The sequence below is a fragment of the Bombus affinis genome, chromosome 6 (assembly GCF_024516045.1).
Source record: "Bombus affinis isolate iyBomAffi1 chromosome 6, iyBomAffi1.2, whole genome shotgun sequence".
NCBI classification, from domain to species: domain Eukaryota; kingdom Metazoa; phylum Arthropoda; class Insecta; order Hymenoptera; family Apidae; genus Bombus; species Bombus affinis.
Window position 1 is genome coordinate 11,824,862 of NC_066349.1, and position 19,021 is coordinate 11,843,882.

The 19,021-nt window shown below is 28.0% G+C and overlaps 3 protein-coding genes and 2 long non-coding RNA genes across 9 annotated transcripts; 3 read left to right on the top strand and 2 right to left on the bottom strand.

Moving 5' to 3' along the window:
* Positions 1-399: 399 nt before the first annotated feature.
* LOC126917812 (antichymotrypsin-2-like) lies at positions 400-14,143 on the bottom strand. Of its 5 annotated transcripts, none has more exons than XM_050725138.1 (8): positions 13,978-14,143; positions 9,444-9,565; positions 9,153-9,335; positions 8,815-9,025; positions 8,464-8,678; positions 8,190-8,375; positions 7,984-8,119; positions 400-699 (listed from the first exon to the last, which is right to left on the bottom strand). In XM_050725138.1, the coding sequence occupies exons 1-8, from the start codon at positions 13,985-13,987 to the stop codon at positions 560-562; spliced, it is 1,203 nt and encodes a 400-aa protein (XP_050581095.1). In that variant the 5' UTR covers positions 13,988-14,143; the 3' UTR covers positions 400-559. The 5 variants fall into 5 exon arrangements, with proteins under 5 accessions (XP_050581095.1, XP_050581093.1, XP_050581092.1 ...); XM_050725136.1 differs by lacking the exon at positions 400-699 and adding an exon at positions 1,764-2,013; XM_050725135.1 differs by lacking the exon at positions 400-699 and adding an exon at positions 2,156-2,427.
* On the top strand, positions 2,724-11,271 carry LOC126917833 (uncharacterized). The gene is made up of 3 exons (XR_007711080.1): positions 2,724-3,108; positions 10,373-10,449; positions 11,106-11,271. It is a non-coding gene; the product is annotated as an uncharacterized LOC126917833 (long non-coding RNA).
* On the top strand, positions 3,982-6,196 carry LOC126917830 (uncharacterized). Its single transcript, XR_007711071.1, has 2 exons — positions 3,982-5,539; positions 5,652-6,196. It is a non-coding gene; the product is annotated as an uncharacterized LOC126917830 (long non-coding RNA).
* Positions 14,144-16,409: 2,266 nt separating the features above from the next.
* On the bottom strand, positions 16,410-17,564 carry LOC126917824 (uncharacterized). The gene is made up of 3 exons (XM_050725154.1): positions 17,464-17,564; positions 17,150-17,367; positions 16,410-16,764 (listed from the first exon to the last, which is right to left on the bottom strand). Exons 1-3 carry the CDS (start codon positions 17,513-17,515, stop codon positions 16,567-16,569), a joined length of 468 nt encoding a protein of 155 aa, XP_050581111.1. The 5' UTR covers positions 17,516-17,564; the 3' UTR covers positions 16,410-16,566.
* Positions 17,565-18,007: 443 nt separating this feature from the next.
* On the top strand, positions 18,008-18,853 carry LOC126917822 (EKC/KEOPS complex subunit TPRKB-like). The gene has a single exon (XM_050725152.1). The coding sequence runs from the start codon at positions 18,185-18,187 to the stop codon at positions 18,725-18,727; it is 543 nt and encodes a 180-aa protein (XP_050581109.1). The 5' UTR covers positions 18,008-18,184; the 3' UTR covers positions 18,728-18,853.
* Positions 18,854-19,021: the final 168 nt, after the last annotated feature.

The following is a 19,021-nucleotide window of genomic DNA, read 5'->3' on the forward strand; positions in this document are numbered from 1 at the left end:
GATCGCTGTAGGCTGCGGTTTGACGGACAAGGTGATGAGTTTGATTTATCATCGCAACATGGTGTACAAGGATTCCATAAATAATATTTTTCTTGTGAATATTGCTTTGTTTGTATTTTACAGAACTGGCGCAATAATAATTAAACGAAAGATAAACTATGATTTAAAAGGTATGAGAGAAAGAAGAAGAAAGAGGAACAAAACAATGCTAAAGAAAAAGTTTCCTATTACAAGAAATATTTTTGATCATGTAAAAGTAATAAATATTAATAAACTCCCTCTTTCTCGGTTTTAAGTTATTAAAGGTATATGCAATATCTCTTTATATCATTTCTCTCTATAAATATCTTTATGTATCTATATATATATACCGTTGACGAAAGAGTAAAATAATGCAAATTTGAAGCGAATACAATACATTTATTGCGACACAAGCTATTATTAGAATGCCTATAACTACGAAGGATACGAAGTATTTATCACATTACTATGATATTGCAATTATGACATTACTGTCCTTAGACTTTGAGTTCGTTAACAGAACCACAGAATAATGTTTTTAAGGATTCTTAACGTGTCCATTGAATAGCGTTACGATGTCTCGATTTTCTGTTTGTTTTTTATAAATAGCATAATAGAACGGCCGATCAATTTGCATTGGAGTCCAACTGGGTAACTTGTCAACTTCAATTGTTATTTCTGGAACAAATTTTATATAAGCTTTTTTAATACCGTTTTAGCAAATGTACAGATCGAACTGAATCTCTATAATTTCTAGTATATCTTAATGTATCATAAAAGAAACGATTCTGCATAATTTTTTCCTGTCCATGTAACCACCGCACAGTGACAGTTTTCGAGATATCCAGAAAAGGCTGTCGGTACCGGTGATTAATTCTGCGTATGATTGTGCGTTCGTGGCAGCATATGTATCAGTATTGTAGCCGGCAGCATTACGATGACCGGATAAAATAACATCTGAGACAAACTTACTGCTTGACTCTTATTTATAATTAAAAAGATTTGGGTTAGGAGTCGTATAATCTTCCAACTTATATGATAGACATCCGACCTTTCACAAGTAATCCCACGTACTTCAATTTTATCAGTATATAGATCGGTCAAATTCAACTTCATAAAATAGGAATTAAAATATAAGAAATAATTATCTTTACATGATTTACACTATATATATATATACACCCCCATTCATATACATCCCCATACTCATCTCCTTTAGATTTACTTTGCACCTTGAACTTTGGTAACCATAAATCTATTTCATGCATATTTAGACTTACAATGTTGCTTAAACTTGTATTTTCCAATTTTTTTTCAGCATCAGACATGCCATCAACTTCGTTTGGAAGAATTCTGATCATACTGAAATCTGGATGCTACAAGATTTATTTGCTTCTTTTGCATTTCACAAAGTTTTACAAAGAAGCAGCTTCTTCTTACATATCATTGACTTTTTCTTCTAAACTTACCCCATATTTTAATCATTTAATCTGATATAGTCAATTTTGTGGACAAAGAAATTCAGGAAAATATCAGTATATCGTATTAACCAGTATATCGCGCACGCACAATTATAACTTACCAAATGTGCAGCTGGACAAATTGTAAAGTACAAATTAAATGATAAAAAAGGAAGTAATTATAGGCAGAATTCACTGCAGTAGGAAATGCTAATTTCTGTAACATATCCAAAAATCATCAGAAACCGTGAGATGAATGAGAGGTAACAATAATTTCAATAATTCATTTTATCTATTTATTTAATTCTTCTCTTTCCGCTTTGAATGGCTTTTACCTAACAGGCTTACATTAATACATAATGTTTATCAAAGTATAAAAATAATATAATTTAAGGATTATTAATGTGTCCATTGAATAACGTTACGATATTTTGATCTTCAGATTGAGTTTTATAAATACTGTAGAAAAATGGTCGGTCGATTCTCATCTCTGGGGCGGGGTGAGGAACACTCGTAAGAACGAAGAGTATTGCTGAAACAAATTTTATGGAAATTATTATTGTTTTAAAGAAGTTGTTTAAAAAAGGGAGAATATGTAGGATTTATTTAATTTTTTTTATTTAATTTTCCGAAATGTATATATAATTTCTGGTGTAAGAGCAAAATAATCCACATTTAAAGTGAATGCAACACATTTATTGTGGAACAAGGTATCATTAGGACTTATAACTACGGAGCACATGAATTAATAATCGCATTAATATGATAGTATTCTTATAACACTATTGTTGTTAGATTTCAGGTTCGTTTACAGAACCGCAGAATAATGGTAGGTTAATATCATTTTCCTTTTCATCGTTCATAGTTTTTATGATATAATAAAAGAATGGCTGATTAATTTTGAACTCCCTTATATTACGAGCTGTTTTCTTCATAATAAGTAAACCTGAAACAGAGTTATGCCGAACGTTATATGTATGAATAGAGAAACAGCCATATGAAGCAGATATATACACATTCGCTACCGGAAGTCACACATGTATACATGTTTGAAAGCATTAAAAGCTACCCAAAACTCACTGTTTCATATCTGTGACGGAATATTATCTAAATATTGATATTTGGAATATGGAAAGCCACTTTTTCCTTGAACAACTATGATGAATGTGCTGATATTGAAAGTTTATCGTAAAACATGACAATTATTCATGAAGCTGCTGCCATCTCGGATTTCAACGACATTTACAATATGTTGCAGGAATCAACATTTTGAACAACTTTTTCCTCTGCATGTTACCATCAGACTCTCTAGTTTTCGAGATGTTTATAAAAACTGTCGGTAACACTACAGTGAATAGTACATATAATTGTGCATGCGTTACAGCGCATGCGTTAGCATTGGTTGCCAGCCATCTTACGGCGGTTGAATAAATTGACACCTAATCCTATATATACTTTAAAGAAACGATAAGAATAAGGATTGAGTCACGTGTCCATTTATCCGGCTGGCAATCAATATCAACGCTTAAGCTGTCACAGACGCACAATTGTAGGAAGCAGTCACTCCAGTGGTACCGAGAGCTTTTAACAGATATCTCTGAAACTGATACTTGGCGAAAACAAGAAGGTATTTAGAACCATACCGCCGACAACATTGCAAACAATCATCGAAATGCAATCAAGGCCGCAGCATCCTAAATAATTACCTGAAACATTCTTTGCAAACAATGTTAATAAGAAACACTTATAATAAACAACAGCACAATTACTTTAATTCGACAAAATTAAAATTCAAGGTGCAAAATATGTTTAGGAAACAAAATTGCAGAACTTTTAATCGTTTCTACGATGTTGATAATATTATGGGAAAATGAATAATAAACAGAAAATTTCAATTTTATAACTGGTTTATAATAACATCATAATTTCCAAAACAAAGTATATCTATAACTAGTGGTTCGTATATTGAAATAAGTAAAATATTAGACTAATCCCAAACTGATATTTTCCTCTATATCATTTGTCCACAAAATTAACTGTACCAAGTAAAATTCTGAAATCGAGGATACGTTGATTTATAAGAATCAAATGGAGCATTATGTATATTAATTTCGTACCTCAAAATTGTAAAGTACAAATTATACAGGTTGTAAAGCTATGATAATTCGACGAATACTCTACCTTTTTAACTTAATGATTGCTTACTTTTTATTTGCTACTTAATTTTTTAAAAGTGCTCATACCGTAAGTCACAGACATGCGCGCGCGCACTCGCAGGTACGTACACACGATATTTTTAAAATATTTGTAAATACAGTCATATCTCATTAAGCGGAAAACTTCTATAAGAGTATAAAACTCGATAAGGCAAAGCATCCATGATTTAAAGCTTTTTGGCTTTCATCTTGAAATTCGAATCAACCAAAGGTCAATTGTACTATAATATTGTAAAGAATCTTGTTTTGTAAAGTGTACAAATACACATATGTATAATGTAAGTACATAATCAGTAATGCATACAGTTACATAATGCGTTCCAACTTATAAAGCAGCAGATTAAAAAGAAGTTAATCGCGATACAAGCACGTTGCAATTAACTTTATACATCTGTAACTAATCATGCTTTTAATTAATAATTAATTTCAATCCTGTCAGTGACAATAAAAGTGAATCTCGAACTCCTAGAAAATCAGTAAATCCATCTTCTCGAAGCAAATGTGGGAACAAAAATTTCAAATGTAGAGTATTTGCATCATTTGTTGTTAGCATTTATTTCTTAATAATTTCACCGTTTAGTAGGTTGTTTCTAAATCGAAACAGTAGAACTTACGATCGTCCCTCAACAACTAAAACGTACTATGGAATATTGTTCAAAATTATATTGGAAAATTGATTTATCTTAGTAAATTTTGGAACATTCTAATAGATTGTTAAAACGTTAGTGAGATGTAACAACCGAAAAATATAATTTCAACATCAAAGACACGAACCTATGCATCTTTGAAAATTAAAAAAGAAACGATATACACAATTACACACATTATAAATAACACATGATATAATACATGAGTAAGTCTATTTGGTAAGTTTTATACCAATGTCTCAAAAGTGTTTTTAAATATACAGAATGTTCAACGAAATAAAATGTTCGAACGACACATTACATAGCGTACGAATGTTTTTCGAAAGCGAAGGTAATATCAATTCTATTCCTTTAAATGGAGTCATGTGTCTTTTGTACAGTAGTTTATATATTTTTTAAATTCTGCACGTAGATAATGAAATGTTTTCATTAGAAAAAAAAGAAAAATTTGATATACAAAATATAAAGAAAACTATAATAAGCAGGCATGAAGATATAATAAACATTATATTACAAGCTGTTATAACAAAGAAAATGATATGTTAATAAAGTATGCGAAAGCGTCATAGAAATATGTTGCATTTATCAAATACTCGACATTTAAATTAATGCAATAAGAACAGAGTACAGCATAGTAAAGAAATGAATAAAATTTTCTGAAGACAAGACAAAATCCTTATGTATTGAGTCTCGATTGGTTTGCATATTAAATTGTAAAAATAAATAAGGAACAATTTAATGGTTAAAGGAAGCAAGTTAAGTTTATATATGTTACAAGGAACTAAATATAATAAAGTGATAGAACTATAAAATAGAGATAAAAATTTTTAATAAAATACAAATTATATTGTTAACAATAAGTTAGATTCATGATACATATAAAACAGGAAAATCTTATTTCTTCTTCTATATATATGCTTCATAGTATTACATGATCCTTTAATGGTATTGCGCGATTTCCTTTGATCAAATAATGTTAATATAATGTATTTTAAGATGCAATATGAATGAGGACAACTTTCTCCACGTATAAACACTCATCTATTTAAATCAGTCGATCCAGTCAAGAAACTTGTTAAGTTAAAATTGGCAGAGATTGACAGAACAATCCACGATATGGTGTATGCTGTTAATCCCTAATTTGATGTTTAATAACGTAAAAAAATGGGAAAGACGTAGAGATCCATTATACAGTGTAAAGTCGATATGTTATCTATTTAATTTTCAAGGTTAAAGAAACGAAATTACGATATAGATACGATATTCATTAAGAACAAAATCACATTGTCGTATTTAACGATCGACAGGAATGGTCGATTGACGTGGAACTCAATGGGCTTCGGCGGTGACCAAATGCTCGAAAGAGGCCATACACTGAGACCTGCCACAAGTAATTAATAGTGAATTATTCATTTGAGCCACAAGCTCGAACTAAATAGAGGAAGAATTGGATCACTACAATGTGCTATGTTATTATATCAAAATTAAGGTATGCGAAATGATATTATTGAAAAACTCATAATATAGAAAATTTTGCTATATTAGAGTGAATGTGAAGAAAGGAAAAAGAGCGAAGAAATTGATAGTACGTATAATTCTTGACAAGAATAGACAGAGTAATTGACTGAAATAAAAACATATAGCATAATCAAGGAAATCACGCAGTTGTCTCGCAGTCAATGACGCGGCCTTTGAAGAGAACTACGTTGTCATCCCGTGATGTAATTGCATAAAAGAATGGTCCATTTACTCGAAACTCTTCTAGGGAAGGAGACAAGAAGAGCGCAATCTCCATTTCTGTCGAAAAAAATTGTATACTATTATCAATTAGAAGAAAAACACTTCAACCAAATTCGTTTCCACTAGATTCGTCCATCTTCCTCCCTCTTTTTCTATTTTCGATTTATGTGATTTTGTTAATAATTATAATAGTTATGATTCATGATTAATATAATTATCATCTAATTAAGGGGACAATGTAAATATAATTAGATGAATATTTATTGCAGACTCAGCTGTACTAAGGTATACATATTACATCCTTGAAATCCAACATTATTAAACACTTGCACTTTGAAAAACACTTCTAATATATGGTCAGAATAAATTATTTATTGACAATATAAATAGTTCGCTTAATATGTAGTCAATATATACTTAGCTTCTTTACTTGTAGTATCTCCATATTACTTTTCACTAAATGATTAAGATATTGTATAAAATAAACTAATATGAAACATAAACATGTGAAAACACATAATAACAGACTATTAAATAGTAATGCAAAGAACTGTACATTTAGAAATAACAGGAAGCATACATTTTGAACTATTGTGTACACATATAAACACGTTATAGTTATATAATTTTTGATATAATAGATTTAAATTTATGTAGAGAAAATAAATACACATACGCATATTTACATAGCTTACAAAAAATTAGGAAGGGCATACATGCAAATTTTTAATAATTAGACTGAAATATTAAAATATGAAATAATAATACTAATAAACATTCTCTCCAAACTACTCAAAAGCTCAAAAGAATCATAAATTAAGCAAAAATTGAAACCAAGCAAAATACTGTTATTTTATGTGATAAATTTATGTGTTTTGTATACTTATCTTGTAGTATATCATATATAATAACATGATATTATTATAATATTAACTGTATTACTTTAATTTTTTCAGTTCTTCTATTTTTATTCATATGTCACTTTTATATTTCCAAATTATTCAACACCTCTCAATAATGAATATTATTATTGACATAAATATATTTAGCATCTTTTGAAAAGATACTGAAAATGTTTAGTTTGTTAGTACAAAGTGCAGCTCTCTGTGGGGTGGAAATCTGGAGGCGACAGGGAGATGGAAGGATAGATTGAATCCAAAGAAAATATATGAAATGAATCTTAGGCTTAGGTAGAAGCATACCGAATTATATAATAATGGAGAAATACAAAATGTGAAACTGCACATCAGGACAATGAGAAAGGCTTTAAATTATAAAGAATGGGTAAGAGAATTAGAGAACAAGATAGTGGTAGAGAGGTAAGAATGTAGAGAAGAAAAAAAGTAAGAAGGAGAAGAAGAGGAAAAGCAGGCTGGAGGATTAGAAATTGAAGAGGAGCAAAAAGCAAAAAGAAAACTGAGAAGCAATATAAAGAGATAGTTTAAAAGTGATGGAGAAGGCTATAAACAAAGAGGGAAGGAAGGCAGTGGAGGATAACAGATTCCAAGTACAACAAAAAATACATTGGACTAGTGTACAGAAAAAGGAGAAGGAGAAAGGCAGAGGAATATATTTATACAGGGGCAGAGGAGAAAATTCAGAGCCAAAAATAATCAAAGAAGATTTTTGTTTTCATTTTCTTTTCTTAGATTGCTAAGGATATTATACTATCAGCCTGTAGAAAATATGATTAGATATAAAATTAGTCTAAGTAATGATTAGACAACTAGAAATCATCTTCTAGCCAAAAAGCCAGAGCAGTATGAAATAAATAAAAAAATAATTTTTGTATAATATTACATTATTTTTTTTAATATTTTCATACCTACTATTTGCGCAAAGTGATATCTTACGTAATTTAAATATAAACTACATAACATAGAATGTTTATTTACTTACCAGTTGCAGCAGCAGCTTCGCTTCCTTCTTCATTTACTTCAATGTATGCCTTTTGTATAACATCACTGACGTACAAAGCTTCATCAGCAATCCCAGAAAAATTAGCGCGAGGAGTAAATGCATCAGTCAAACCCATCTACATAAAATAAGAATTAAAATACAAGAAATAGTTATCTGTACATAAATTACACTTTATATATATATACCTCTTTTAAGACATCATTGAGTTGAAGCTTACTTTCCACCTTGAACTTTGGTAACCATAATTCTATTTCTTGCTCATACCCTTGACTTATAATGTTGGACAAACTTGTATTTTGTAGTTTTTTCTCAACATCAGACAAACCATCAATTTCATTTGGAAGAATTATGATCATACTCAATTCGTCACCCTAGAAGATTTATTTGCTTGTATTTCACAAAATTTTACACAGAAGCAACTTCTTTTTATACATTATTGACTTTTTCTTCAAAACTTACCTTGTATGGTATTACAACAAATTTAGCATCTAAATCTGGAAGTACTCCATATCTGTAATTACCTTTTCTATACATTGTAGGAACATTTCTTACTTCAACTTTACTAGTATGAAATGCCATATCGTTAGTGAACTTAGGGTCGAACTTATCTTTCCATTGGCCTTTAAAATATACTGCATTGACAAGTACTAATTTAGTTGCGTCATTTAGCATATCTGTTTACAAAAAAACATTGATAATGACATAAAACGCCATAATGTGGTTAGAAATACTGAAGCTAGAATGCATTCAATCAAAAATTTCTATAGTATTTTCTTTATACTTTAATAAATAAAATAAACATATACAAACCAGCAGTTATAAGCTCTTTAATGAGATTATTTGTATTTTTTTCAACCCAACTATTAATAATATTTGCAGCTTCCTTATTTTGAGCAAAGTTTACCAATTGAGAAGCAGAGCGGAAGTAAACTTCTGTTAAATCTTTGTAACTTGGTTTCAAACCTAAGCTTGCTGCTAAGAAGGCTTTATTTGCAACAGCCAATTTATTGTCTTTCACATTCTACATTAAGACATGAAAAAAATATTATATAGCGTAGAATAATGTATTTGTTATTTTATATTAACAAATTTATAATTTATACTATACATTAAATTAATAAAAGCAAAAGGTTGAGAGAGATACCTACATTGAGATTATCAATAAGTGACTGATAACCAGATGTGGCAAGACTCTGTGATGTTGGTAGATGAAGTACATTTCTAAACTGAGCTTCTGTGTTTCCACGAGCTCCAAAAGCAGCCATAGCAAGAACAATACCTGCGCTTAGAGGAGATGTAATGAGGTTGCCAGGATTATGTTGTACCACAGTCTGAAAACCATTTGCGTCTCTATAATTTATTCATCTTCAATCATTTGTGGGATATATAAGCATTTCATAAGTAGTATTTGAAATAAATTTTAAATTACGCTATTTTACCTGGAAAAATGAAGAACTAAATTGATTTGCACCTTCCACAACGGAACGCAGTGCTTCAACATTTTTGTCTGCCTCTGACATTGTTATTAGGGCAAGAGCCACCAACCAGAAACTTCTTATTACTAAAAAAAATTTAGTAAAAAAATTGTTATTAAAAACTGGCAAAATAGATATGAAATTTGATATATGTATTACATATAATATTAGTTTATATAATAATATTATCTTTATATATAAGATATATGTATATATATTATATGTAAAAATTAGGAACTTTACGATTAAGTATTGCTTTAAATAATTTTTAACATTAAAAATTAAATTTACTATCAATCAATACATATATTACATGAAGTAATAAATGACTTCTCCAAAGTTCTGAAACTTAACACCAATTAGAATTTAACGAAAATATTCTATAAATTTAAAAATATTTTTAATACATTTCAATATATTGTATTATTTCATACAGATAATTTGTATATTATTTTGAACATTGTCAGTAATCATTATCCAATACCAAACATTTCTTAATACAGTAATATCCGGGACCTAACATATGAGCCGTTTAAAGCAAAAGCAATGTAATTCAATCTTTCGTCTATTAGATTTAACAACACATCTCGAGAGCGTAACCTTCACTGTCTTTTGTGCACAAGAGATATAAGTATATCTTCGTTAGTTTTTCGATGGATAACAGAATAAGTGAGAATCGCCTATCCAGTCCCTTACGGAATTCTTACTTTATCTATCATTATTCATGAATCAATTTTTTTTACTTATACTATTTTTGCATTAAATGACTCATATAGAAGATATATTCATTGTAAAGTGTATATAATTAATGTACAAACAATGTGTAAGTTATGTAGATACCCGTAATTTCAAAGTTCAAGATGCTTATAAAATACAAGGTTTTACTCTTCAAGGTTTTAAAGATCGAGCGACCGAGGTCAACAACTACGCGTCACGATTAACGAAAACCAAAATGAAAGTTTCAAATAAAGTAGGGACAAGTAACCAAGTTTAAAACCTAAATGTCAATGTATTCATATTTTTTATTACCAAATTCATCAATCAAGAAATAAAGTATCTAAATAAGTACGAACATTGGAAATACTTTACGTATTTCCAACAAGAATAATTTATATGGTTATTATTTAATCATAGAAATACTATTAACTTATTATATCGTCATTATTTAATCCTTTTTTAATACAAATTTATATGAATATTTATAAATTTAATAAGCAAACTATAAATAAAAGATTAATTATGTTATAGTTAACGACAATAATGTACATATTATCTTAATGAATATTTCATAGTTATCTTTACATAAAAAGAAGATGAATATGCTAGCTTCAATAAAACCATAAAATAAAAAATAAATATTTTCGCGATTGAGATAAAGTTGACATTATATAAATTCTTATCTCATAAAGCAATCCTTTATTTATTTCATTTTTGCTAGATCGACAAATATGTTCATCACATATTAGATACTAACTCGTTATGCAACTATTGCAACTATTTATGCAACTATTGCATATTTGCTATTTTCTTTGTAATTTTTACAACTTTTTATTTATTTCGACTAACAGCAACTTTTACAAAAATTTACAAAGATCACCTTGTAAACTAATCGTTCTAATTTTTCAGAAAAGCTCGAGTCGTTTGTTTCCTTGTACAAAGGAGATTCGAATATTAATAATTTCGTATATGGATTGGATACGTATAAATTTACACCTCATGTTTTTTATCTGATACAACCATATACCATTAATTATGTAAATTAACTTATAATATATACATTGTTTTAAATGAAGCAATAGTCTTGGATTAAATTAAACCAGACAAAAGGATACTATATTGTTAAAAAAATTAGTAATTTAAATATTAATTACTTATTAATTATTTATATTATTTATAGTATTTTATCATTATTAAATATTCGGAGTTTTCGTTGATAAAAATAAGCATATAAAAAATACTAAATTTAATTATGACAGCTTCTCGTGTGTCATACGCTATACATATATGACATATATAGAGACGAAGATAATGTTTTCCGTAAATCTCACCGGGGAAAACCCATTAATTACATATGCATTGTAGTAGACTTATTATTTTCAACATGACTAATAATAGCATGTAAACGTAATGGAAATAATGATTTAATAATAATTAGAATCACGTTTACTACATTGCGTAGTTACAGTGATCAGTATTATCATATGATATCGCACTATCGCTGTCAACGGTATTTATCGATAGACAAATTGCCTTTGTTTCGTAACACATTTTATGAATGTGACAAATATAATTGTTTTTCTAACGTAATCACGATTATCTTGATTTTATGTAAATTTTACAATTGTCAATATAGATTATTATGCAAATATTTTTTAAGCATATTTGTATAATAAATATTTATACATTAAGTTAATACTTTATATTTTACTATTTCACCAATGTACTTTTGTAATTCTGATGGTTTTACGTCTGAGATATTTCTGAGTAACGTATGTGGTTATATATGTTAAAATTATAAATAGGTAGATAATTATTAGTAAGAATGCTAATTACCGTATCAATAGATATTAAATATCTCTTCGTTGAAATATCTATTACAGAAAGATTTACGAAGTTACTAAAAGTAGATATAGGATACATGCCTCGAGATCAATTTAACCAATCTAGATACGAATAAAACATAATGTGCCTTATTACAATAATTTATCTTGTGACATATTTAATAGCAGATTTTCTCAAATGAGAAAGAAACGCCACGATATTCGTATCGTTACCGAATGTGTGCGTTTTTCACCACTTGATTATTTGAAACTTGATTACACCAATCAGTTTCTTATAATTATAAATAACCATATTATCGGTTAAAGAAACAGAAATCCCATGAAAAATGCAAATTTTATACGAATGAAATTGAACTGTTGTTACTTATATTAATATTTTAACTAATTTCATTTCCCAATTCAGTTTTTTTTTTAAATATCATGTAAGTAACGCTACATCAAGTTGATTAGTTTTCCTTAATACTTAACTATTTATGTATAAAAATGATATATATAAATAAATATAATTACTTGCAAACTGAAACGATGAAAGAATATTCGTTCAGAAATGTCTTACTTACATGTAACATATAGTCATAAAATTCTATATTCTTTTTATTCAAATACGAGGGAGATGAAGAATTGAACGAGAAACAAGTTCTTTGTCACTTATGAACGTAATACGGATTAGAAAATGGTATCAAACATAATGGACCTACACTTCGTTCATTATTCACTTATACAGCGGTTAATGACAGTGTTCGAACGACCTCTAAAGTAAAATAACTGTTTAAAAATTTGACCAAATGACTTGAATTTTTGTTAGATGTTAGAAGAATTGGTTTAATACACGACATATGAAAAAATTTAGTAAAAATTGCAATTATTGGAACAAATAAAAAATAGTAAAAATCTTGAGGAAAGTAATAAAAATCACTTCTTACGATATTTTTATCTATGCCTGTAATGAGAATTCAAACATGTTTCATAGATTTATGTCAATTATACATATATGTATGTACATGCTGAAAATTCCATCGAAATCGGTTAATGCAGAAAATTTATTATTATTTATTAAATTAAATTTATTTCAGTCGTACGCCGAAAGTCATGAAGAACTACGATTTTCATCATTTTTTGACCACTTGTAATTCATAGCAACGTTAATCAATTTTGATGAAATTTTCAGCATTATGTAACTGGCATAAATCTACATAACTGACATAAATGTATTATTTAAATTTTTATTACAAATTCAGATAAAGTAATTGTAAAAAGTGACTTATTTTCTTCGCGATTTCGATCAGTTGTAATTTTTTTAAAACTTTTTTACACATCATCTAGCAAACCAATTCTTCTAATTTCTAGAAAAGAAAATTCTGTTTTTATTCTGTCTTAAAGAATTTTCGAACACTTTCTTGAGCCACTACATATTATCACACATATACAGTTTTTACCCAATGAAAAATTTAGCAGCCTATACTCAACAAAAACATCAATAAAACACAATAAGTTCTTATTTAATATCATTAAAAAATATGCTATAAAAGACAAACTAGTAAAAGATTATTATTTAGAAGTATTATTGCACCTTAAAAATATTAAGGTTAAAAGGTGGCAGAGATCATCAATCTAGTCGTAAGACTTAAAGACAACATTTTTCTCGTACAATAGAAATCTCGAAAATAACAACGAAGTATCTTTTTGAAGTACGTATTTCTAAAACACAATAAACTCGTTTGCTTTTAGTAATAACATGCATTGAATAACATGCCGTGAAAGTAGTATCACGAATATTGAATATACATAAGAAAAATAATTACTTGGAGAGGGAGGTTTAAATGATTATTAATCGATTTGTATTAACTACCGAACAGAAATTGTGCATACTCGGCTTAATCCGGGCCGAGATCCGCGATAACCTGCTTTGTCAAATACACATATATAAATTTACTTACATATACGCATAGTCGCGATCCCCTCGTTTTACCGGTTAATCCTCTTCTAAAGTTAAACGCAGACTGCAAGAAGAAACGTCTGAACGAATATAAAAGCGCGATAAACGACCTCAGGAAAATCCTGGCAGTGGGCAGAGCGAACCTACCAAGGATCGGTAACGAACGAACAGCCAATCACGAGATACGCATTCGATTGTTCGTAGAATCGTACAAATCAAACCAACATGAATTTTAAATCTTATTTGTATTCCACTCTATATCCCGCATGGACTTGATGTTACAAACATAAACAGGGCAATGATATTACGACTAATATTATCAGAACAAATACTGTTAATATAAATATCAACATAATAATATCTATTAATAATTAAATTAAAATCTAATAGATTTACGCATATTCTGTTTGTTCATTCGAATAATTTTCAAAAATGTGAAGTTGATTTATTTAAAAGTTATTTGTGTAAAAGTTGTAAATTTCTTCTTTTATTTTACTCGCTCTTCTATAAAATAATTCTAATAGTCCCAATTCTACGAAAGAAACCAATTTTAATATTTTTTGTATTACATAAAACTTTGTGTTACAATACATATACAATGTATTTTTATTATGGTTTCAAAGTACTATTGAAATAAAATTTAAATGTATAGTAAAAATCGTATATTCACATGGGCTCTATTAAAATATTTGTAGTACAACGACGTTTTAGGATTTTTCACCAGCAATTTATTTTGATCGATGTTTACATTAGTTGCAAGATTCACGCATGAATTGAGAGATACGAATAAACCTGATTAGAATTCCATACACTCTACCAGTAAACAGATGACTGAAATATTCTAAGAATAATATGTATGTGTAGATTCTCCTAGATATGCTAATGGAAAATATATAAAGATAGGCAATTATAGATTATGAATATCGTGTTTCGAAATTGTTCATTTAAGTGATTAAAGTACAAAATATTAGTTTTTTATTTTGTTACAAATCTAAGCAAATTAAATTATAAAGAAAGTAAAACTTTTTTTTACTACATGTTCCTACTTTAATGAAAGAGGAAAGACTTAAAATTATCGATTTATACCTAAAGAGTACTTGACTTGTGCATTTATCAGTAGTAATACTTCAGATTTGTAAGCTTTTTTTTATTATGTAACGAGATAACATAATCGTTTGATAACAACATTTTAAAAGGAATATTATCTGAAGTATTCATAAAATAAAGAAAATATCTTAATAAGAAAAAGTGACCTTGACCTCTTTAATGACATCTACTTTCTATCTCGCATCACGGAAATTAATATTACATATTTGTCGTTTGATGAAACATGTTATAAATATATTAGTACGTATGATTCATATACATATGCTGTCAAAAAATTTATCTGATTCAATGAAATAAAAACGTAAGTAATTCATAATAGGTACACTTACCGAATTATAAGCGTTGCACAAAAAGCAAATTTCCCGCGTAATTTATCGTATGTGTTAGCACCTTCCTTAAGATGTGACAATTATATTTATTTCACTTGTGCGCAATTACCCTACTATAATAGGTACTTTGATAGAAACTGCCCAAAATTAAATGGATCGCAGTGTTCAACAGATCGATCAATTGATAACTGTAAATTGACGCACAAATGCCTGAAGTTAGGTTCGAATGAGAATTGGGCATGAGTCATAAAATAAACGCTGAGAAATCTGACGAACCTTAAGTAGTAATAGAATCAAGCATACGAATTGGAAATGAAATATTTTTTTCAGCTTAACTACGTAAAATAAAAAATGTATAGATATAATATATGATATTAAAATAATTACTCTTTATAAAATATTTTCGTTATCGTTACAATGAGAATATGTAACAAATTGAATTTATTTTTTAGTAATAGTCCAACTATTAAAAGTAAATTAGAATTCTATAGATTTTATAAATAACGAATAAGAGAAATCTATTTATCCAAGAGTACATCTATGCAATGTATAGAATCAAATATATTGTACATTAACACTATTTCACGCTTCAAATAATACGTATTAAATATTTTACAAAAATTGTTTTGTAACTTACTTTATTCGCTATTTGTATATATTTATAAAAAAGCGTTTTAAATAGACGACACGAAAAATAGGTAGAATTATAATAAAAATGGCTTTACTTAATAAACTGTAGTACTATAGTTGTTGAGTGTTTGGTAGGAAATGAACCAAATAGTATCTTCGAGGTGTGGCTAGCTACAAAGAAAACAGCTACATCTACACGTTGAAAATGATATAATCGATAAGATTATACGTGAAATTCCTGAAACGCAAGTGTATTGTATGTAATATGGATTAAATAGTATTGGATTGATAGAAAAGTAAATAGTGTATGAAAATTTCTCTTGTATGAAAGAAGAAGGAAATTTACTTCTTGATCGTTTTATAGTATGGGAAAGGATATTGATAACGAAATATTTTATATTTTTCTATATGCACGTATATGCATTATTTAAATACATTTAATAAAATATAATAAGTGACATCACTTCTTAATAATTTCATTCTACATATAGAGCATATAAACCGACATATAATAAAAAAAAATTTTATGCTTTCTCGAAATATTCACGATTGATATCTATACCGCGAAATGCTCTATTCTTATCACAGCATTTCTCATGATTAGGATTTTTCTGACATAGTTCGCAACCACAGATTGGCTCCCGTGAATGTTGTGGGCGGCTATTTGGCGGGCAAGGTGGTGGCTTTGGTTTATCATCGCAACAACATGGCCTACAAGGATCCTATAAATAATATTTTTCTTATGAATATTTCTATATTTGTATTTAAAAAACTGACGTAATAATAATTAAATGAAAATTAAGATATGATTTAAAAAGTACGAAAGTAAGAAAGAAAAAGAGGAGCGGTACTAAAGAAAAAATGACTCATTTTATGAGAAATACATTTGATCATGTAAAAATAATAAATATTAATAAACTCTCCCTTTCTCATTTTTAAATTATTAAAGATATATGCCATATATGTTTACATTGTCTTTATCTATCTATCTATATATATAGATAGATATATAGATATAATATATAAATATATTATATATATATATATATATATATATATATATAAAATTTAAATATTCAGAATGAAAGTGACTTGTTATAAAAATACCTGCATTTTAATATAACAAGAAGATTTAACATCGGGGCAAATATCACTAGGACGTTGATACGGCAATTTTTTTGAACTCGAGGAATCTACACCATCTTTTGTATCTTCGTCTGATAATTTCACTCCCTTACTGAGTTCTTCGTCCGGCTTTTTCTTTTTCTTTTTCGGAGGACATGCTGATTTAAATTCCGTGGAAGTCCAAAATACTCCACTATTTACTAACCAAATAATAAATTATATGTTAAATGATAAATTATCTACGAGACAATTAAAAGAAATTTGATATTATCATTATAAGACAACAAAATATTCACCAGAGTCACAAAATTTATTCCATACACTTTTGCAGGGTTCTTCATTGGTCATAACTTACTAGAATTTTTAAATCTTTTAAAATATGCTGTATTAATAGCTTCTACAACACAAAGAAAATTTTGAGGTTAATTTTAGAAATTCATTCTCAAATAGGAATAATCAAAATTAAGAATAACTTCATATCGATACGGCTACGTGTATGATATATTCGATCTTCAATCGTTTTGTTTTCAATCACAGATAAGTGTATCTTTTTCTGTGCTTATATATATTTTAGAAAAAAATGTTACATAGTATTTATTTCAATAATTAAAACTCATTAATATATAAATCTTACAGATGTAATTTTTCCTTAAATGTACGCAATTTCTTATACATAGTTAGCCTAATAAATGGTTTAAATTTTAAATTAAGAGTGGGAAGAAATTATTTACTAAGTTGTCGCCCCCTAGTGGTATAAAAGGAAGATCCACTTTGTTGACAGTAAATAGTATGAGAGTAACCAAACTTTTATTTAAAGTTATTTGTATAAAGTACAAAAGTTATTAAATTGTTTTTTATTTAAATGGTTATATAGCTAATTATAAATTTAAATTAAGAAGAAATTATTTCAACGAGTTTTTATTCAGGCCATATGATATGTATCATATTTTGCAAAAGTAATATCAGAAAGGAAATATTAATATTTGATTTATTATTAAATATTGAACACTGACAAAAATGGACGATTATACAATATCATTAGATCCTGAAACAGAAATGGTCTGCACATTATATTTATTTAAGGATGTACAAAATTCTAATGAACTATATAAAAAAGTTATAGACAATAAACTTTCTTGCTGTATTATAAAAGCGGCGCTTATAGTGGATCCTTTGCAAGTAATAGTAGCTGCTAATAAAGCTGCAATTAGTGCAAAAATGGCTCAGTTAACTACGAAAACTTTATATACCGAGGTATTGTTTAATTTATCAATATCAAAAAACATATCACGTTCATTAGCAAAATTTGGTGTCAGTGATAATGACAAAAATATACTAATAGCAATAATACACAAAGAACGTGATGGATATTCAATGTCAGAAATACTAATGAACAGTATAAAAGGAGAAAGAGTATTGATTTCTAGTTTGCCTCAATTTACAGATTTTGATTTAGTAAAAAAAACATATAGAATTGATGAGAATGAATTGAATATTTCTACTTTCATTGATTCTGTTATTTCTAGAATCAGCTGTAAAGATTTTATATTATTGAAATAAAAATATCTTGGCAGAACTATTTTTAGATAAACATTATTTGATATCTAAAATTTTTGCGTACTTATGTAATAATGTTTCATAAACAAGAAAAAATTAAATATATTGTAATTTATCCATTGTAATCAATATTCTTGTTTTATTCCTCATATTTATTTTTATAAACCTCATAGCAACTTAATGTGATAATTGTGAATTTTCTGTAAATGTTTAATGTAGATTTTCAAATTCTTAGTATATAAATACAACATGGAAAAAAAATAGTTATTAGATTTTGCGATTTGTACATTACTTCTG

Coding starts and splice junctions, on each gene's coding strand:
- LOC126917812 (XM_050725135.1), bottom strand. Junction 9,336..9,443: donor TTAGTTCTTCATTTTTCCAG/GTAAAATAGCGT, acceptor AATGGTTTTCAG/ACTGTGGTACAACATAATCC. Junction 9,026..9,152: donor CACTTATTGATAATCTCAAT/GTAGGTATCTCT, acceptor GTCTTAATGTAG/AATGTGAAAGACAATAAATT.
- LOC126917824 (XM_050725154.1), bottom strand. CDS start 17,515: ATGACCAATGAAGAACCCTGCAAAAGTGTATGGAATAAATTTTGTGAC. Junction 17,368..17,463: donor GAATAAATTTTGTGACTCTG/GTGAATATTTTG, acceptor TTATTTGGTTAG/TAAATAGTGGAGTATTTTGG. Junction 16,765..17,149: donor CTTGTTATATTAAAATGCAG/GTATTTTTATAA, acceptor TATTATTTATAG/GATCCTTGTAGGCCATGTTG.
- LOC126917822 (XM_050725152.1), top strand. CDS start 18,185: ATGGACGATTATACAATATCATTAGATCCTGAAACAGAAATGGTCTGC.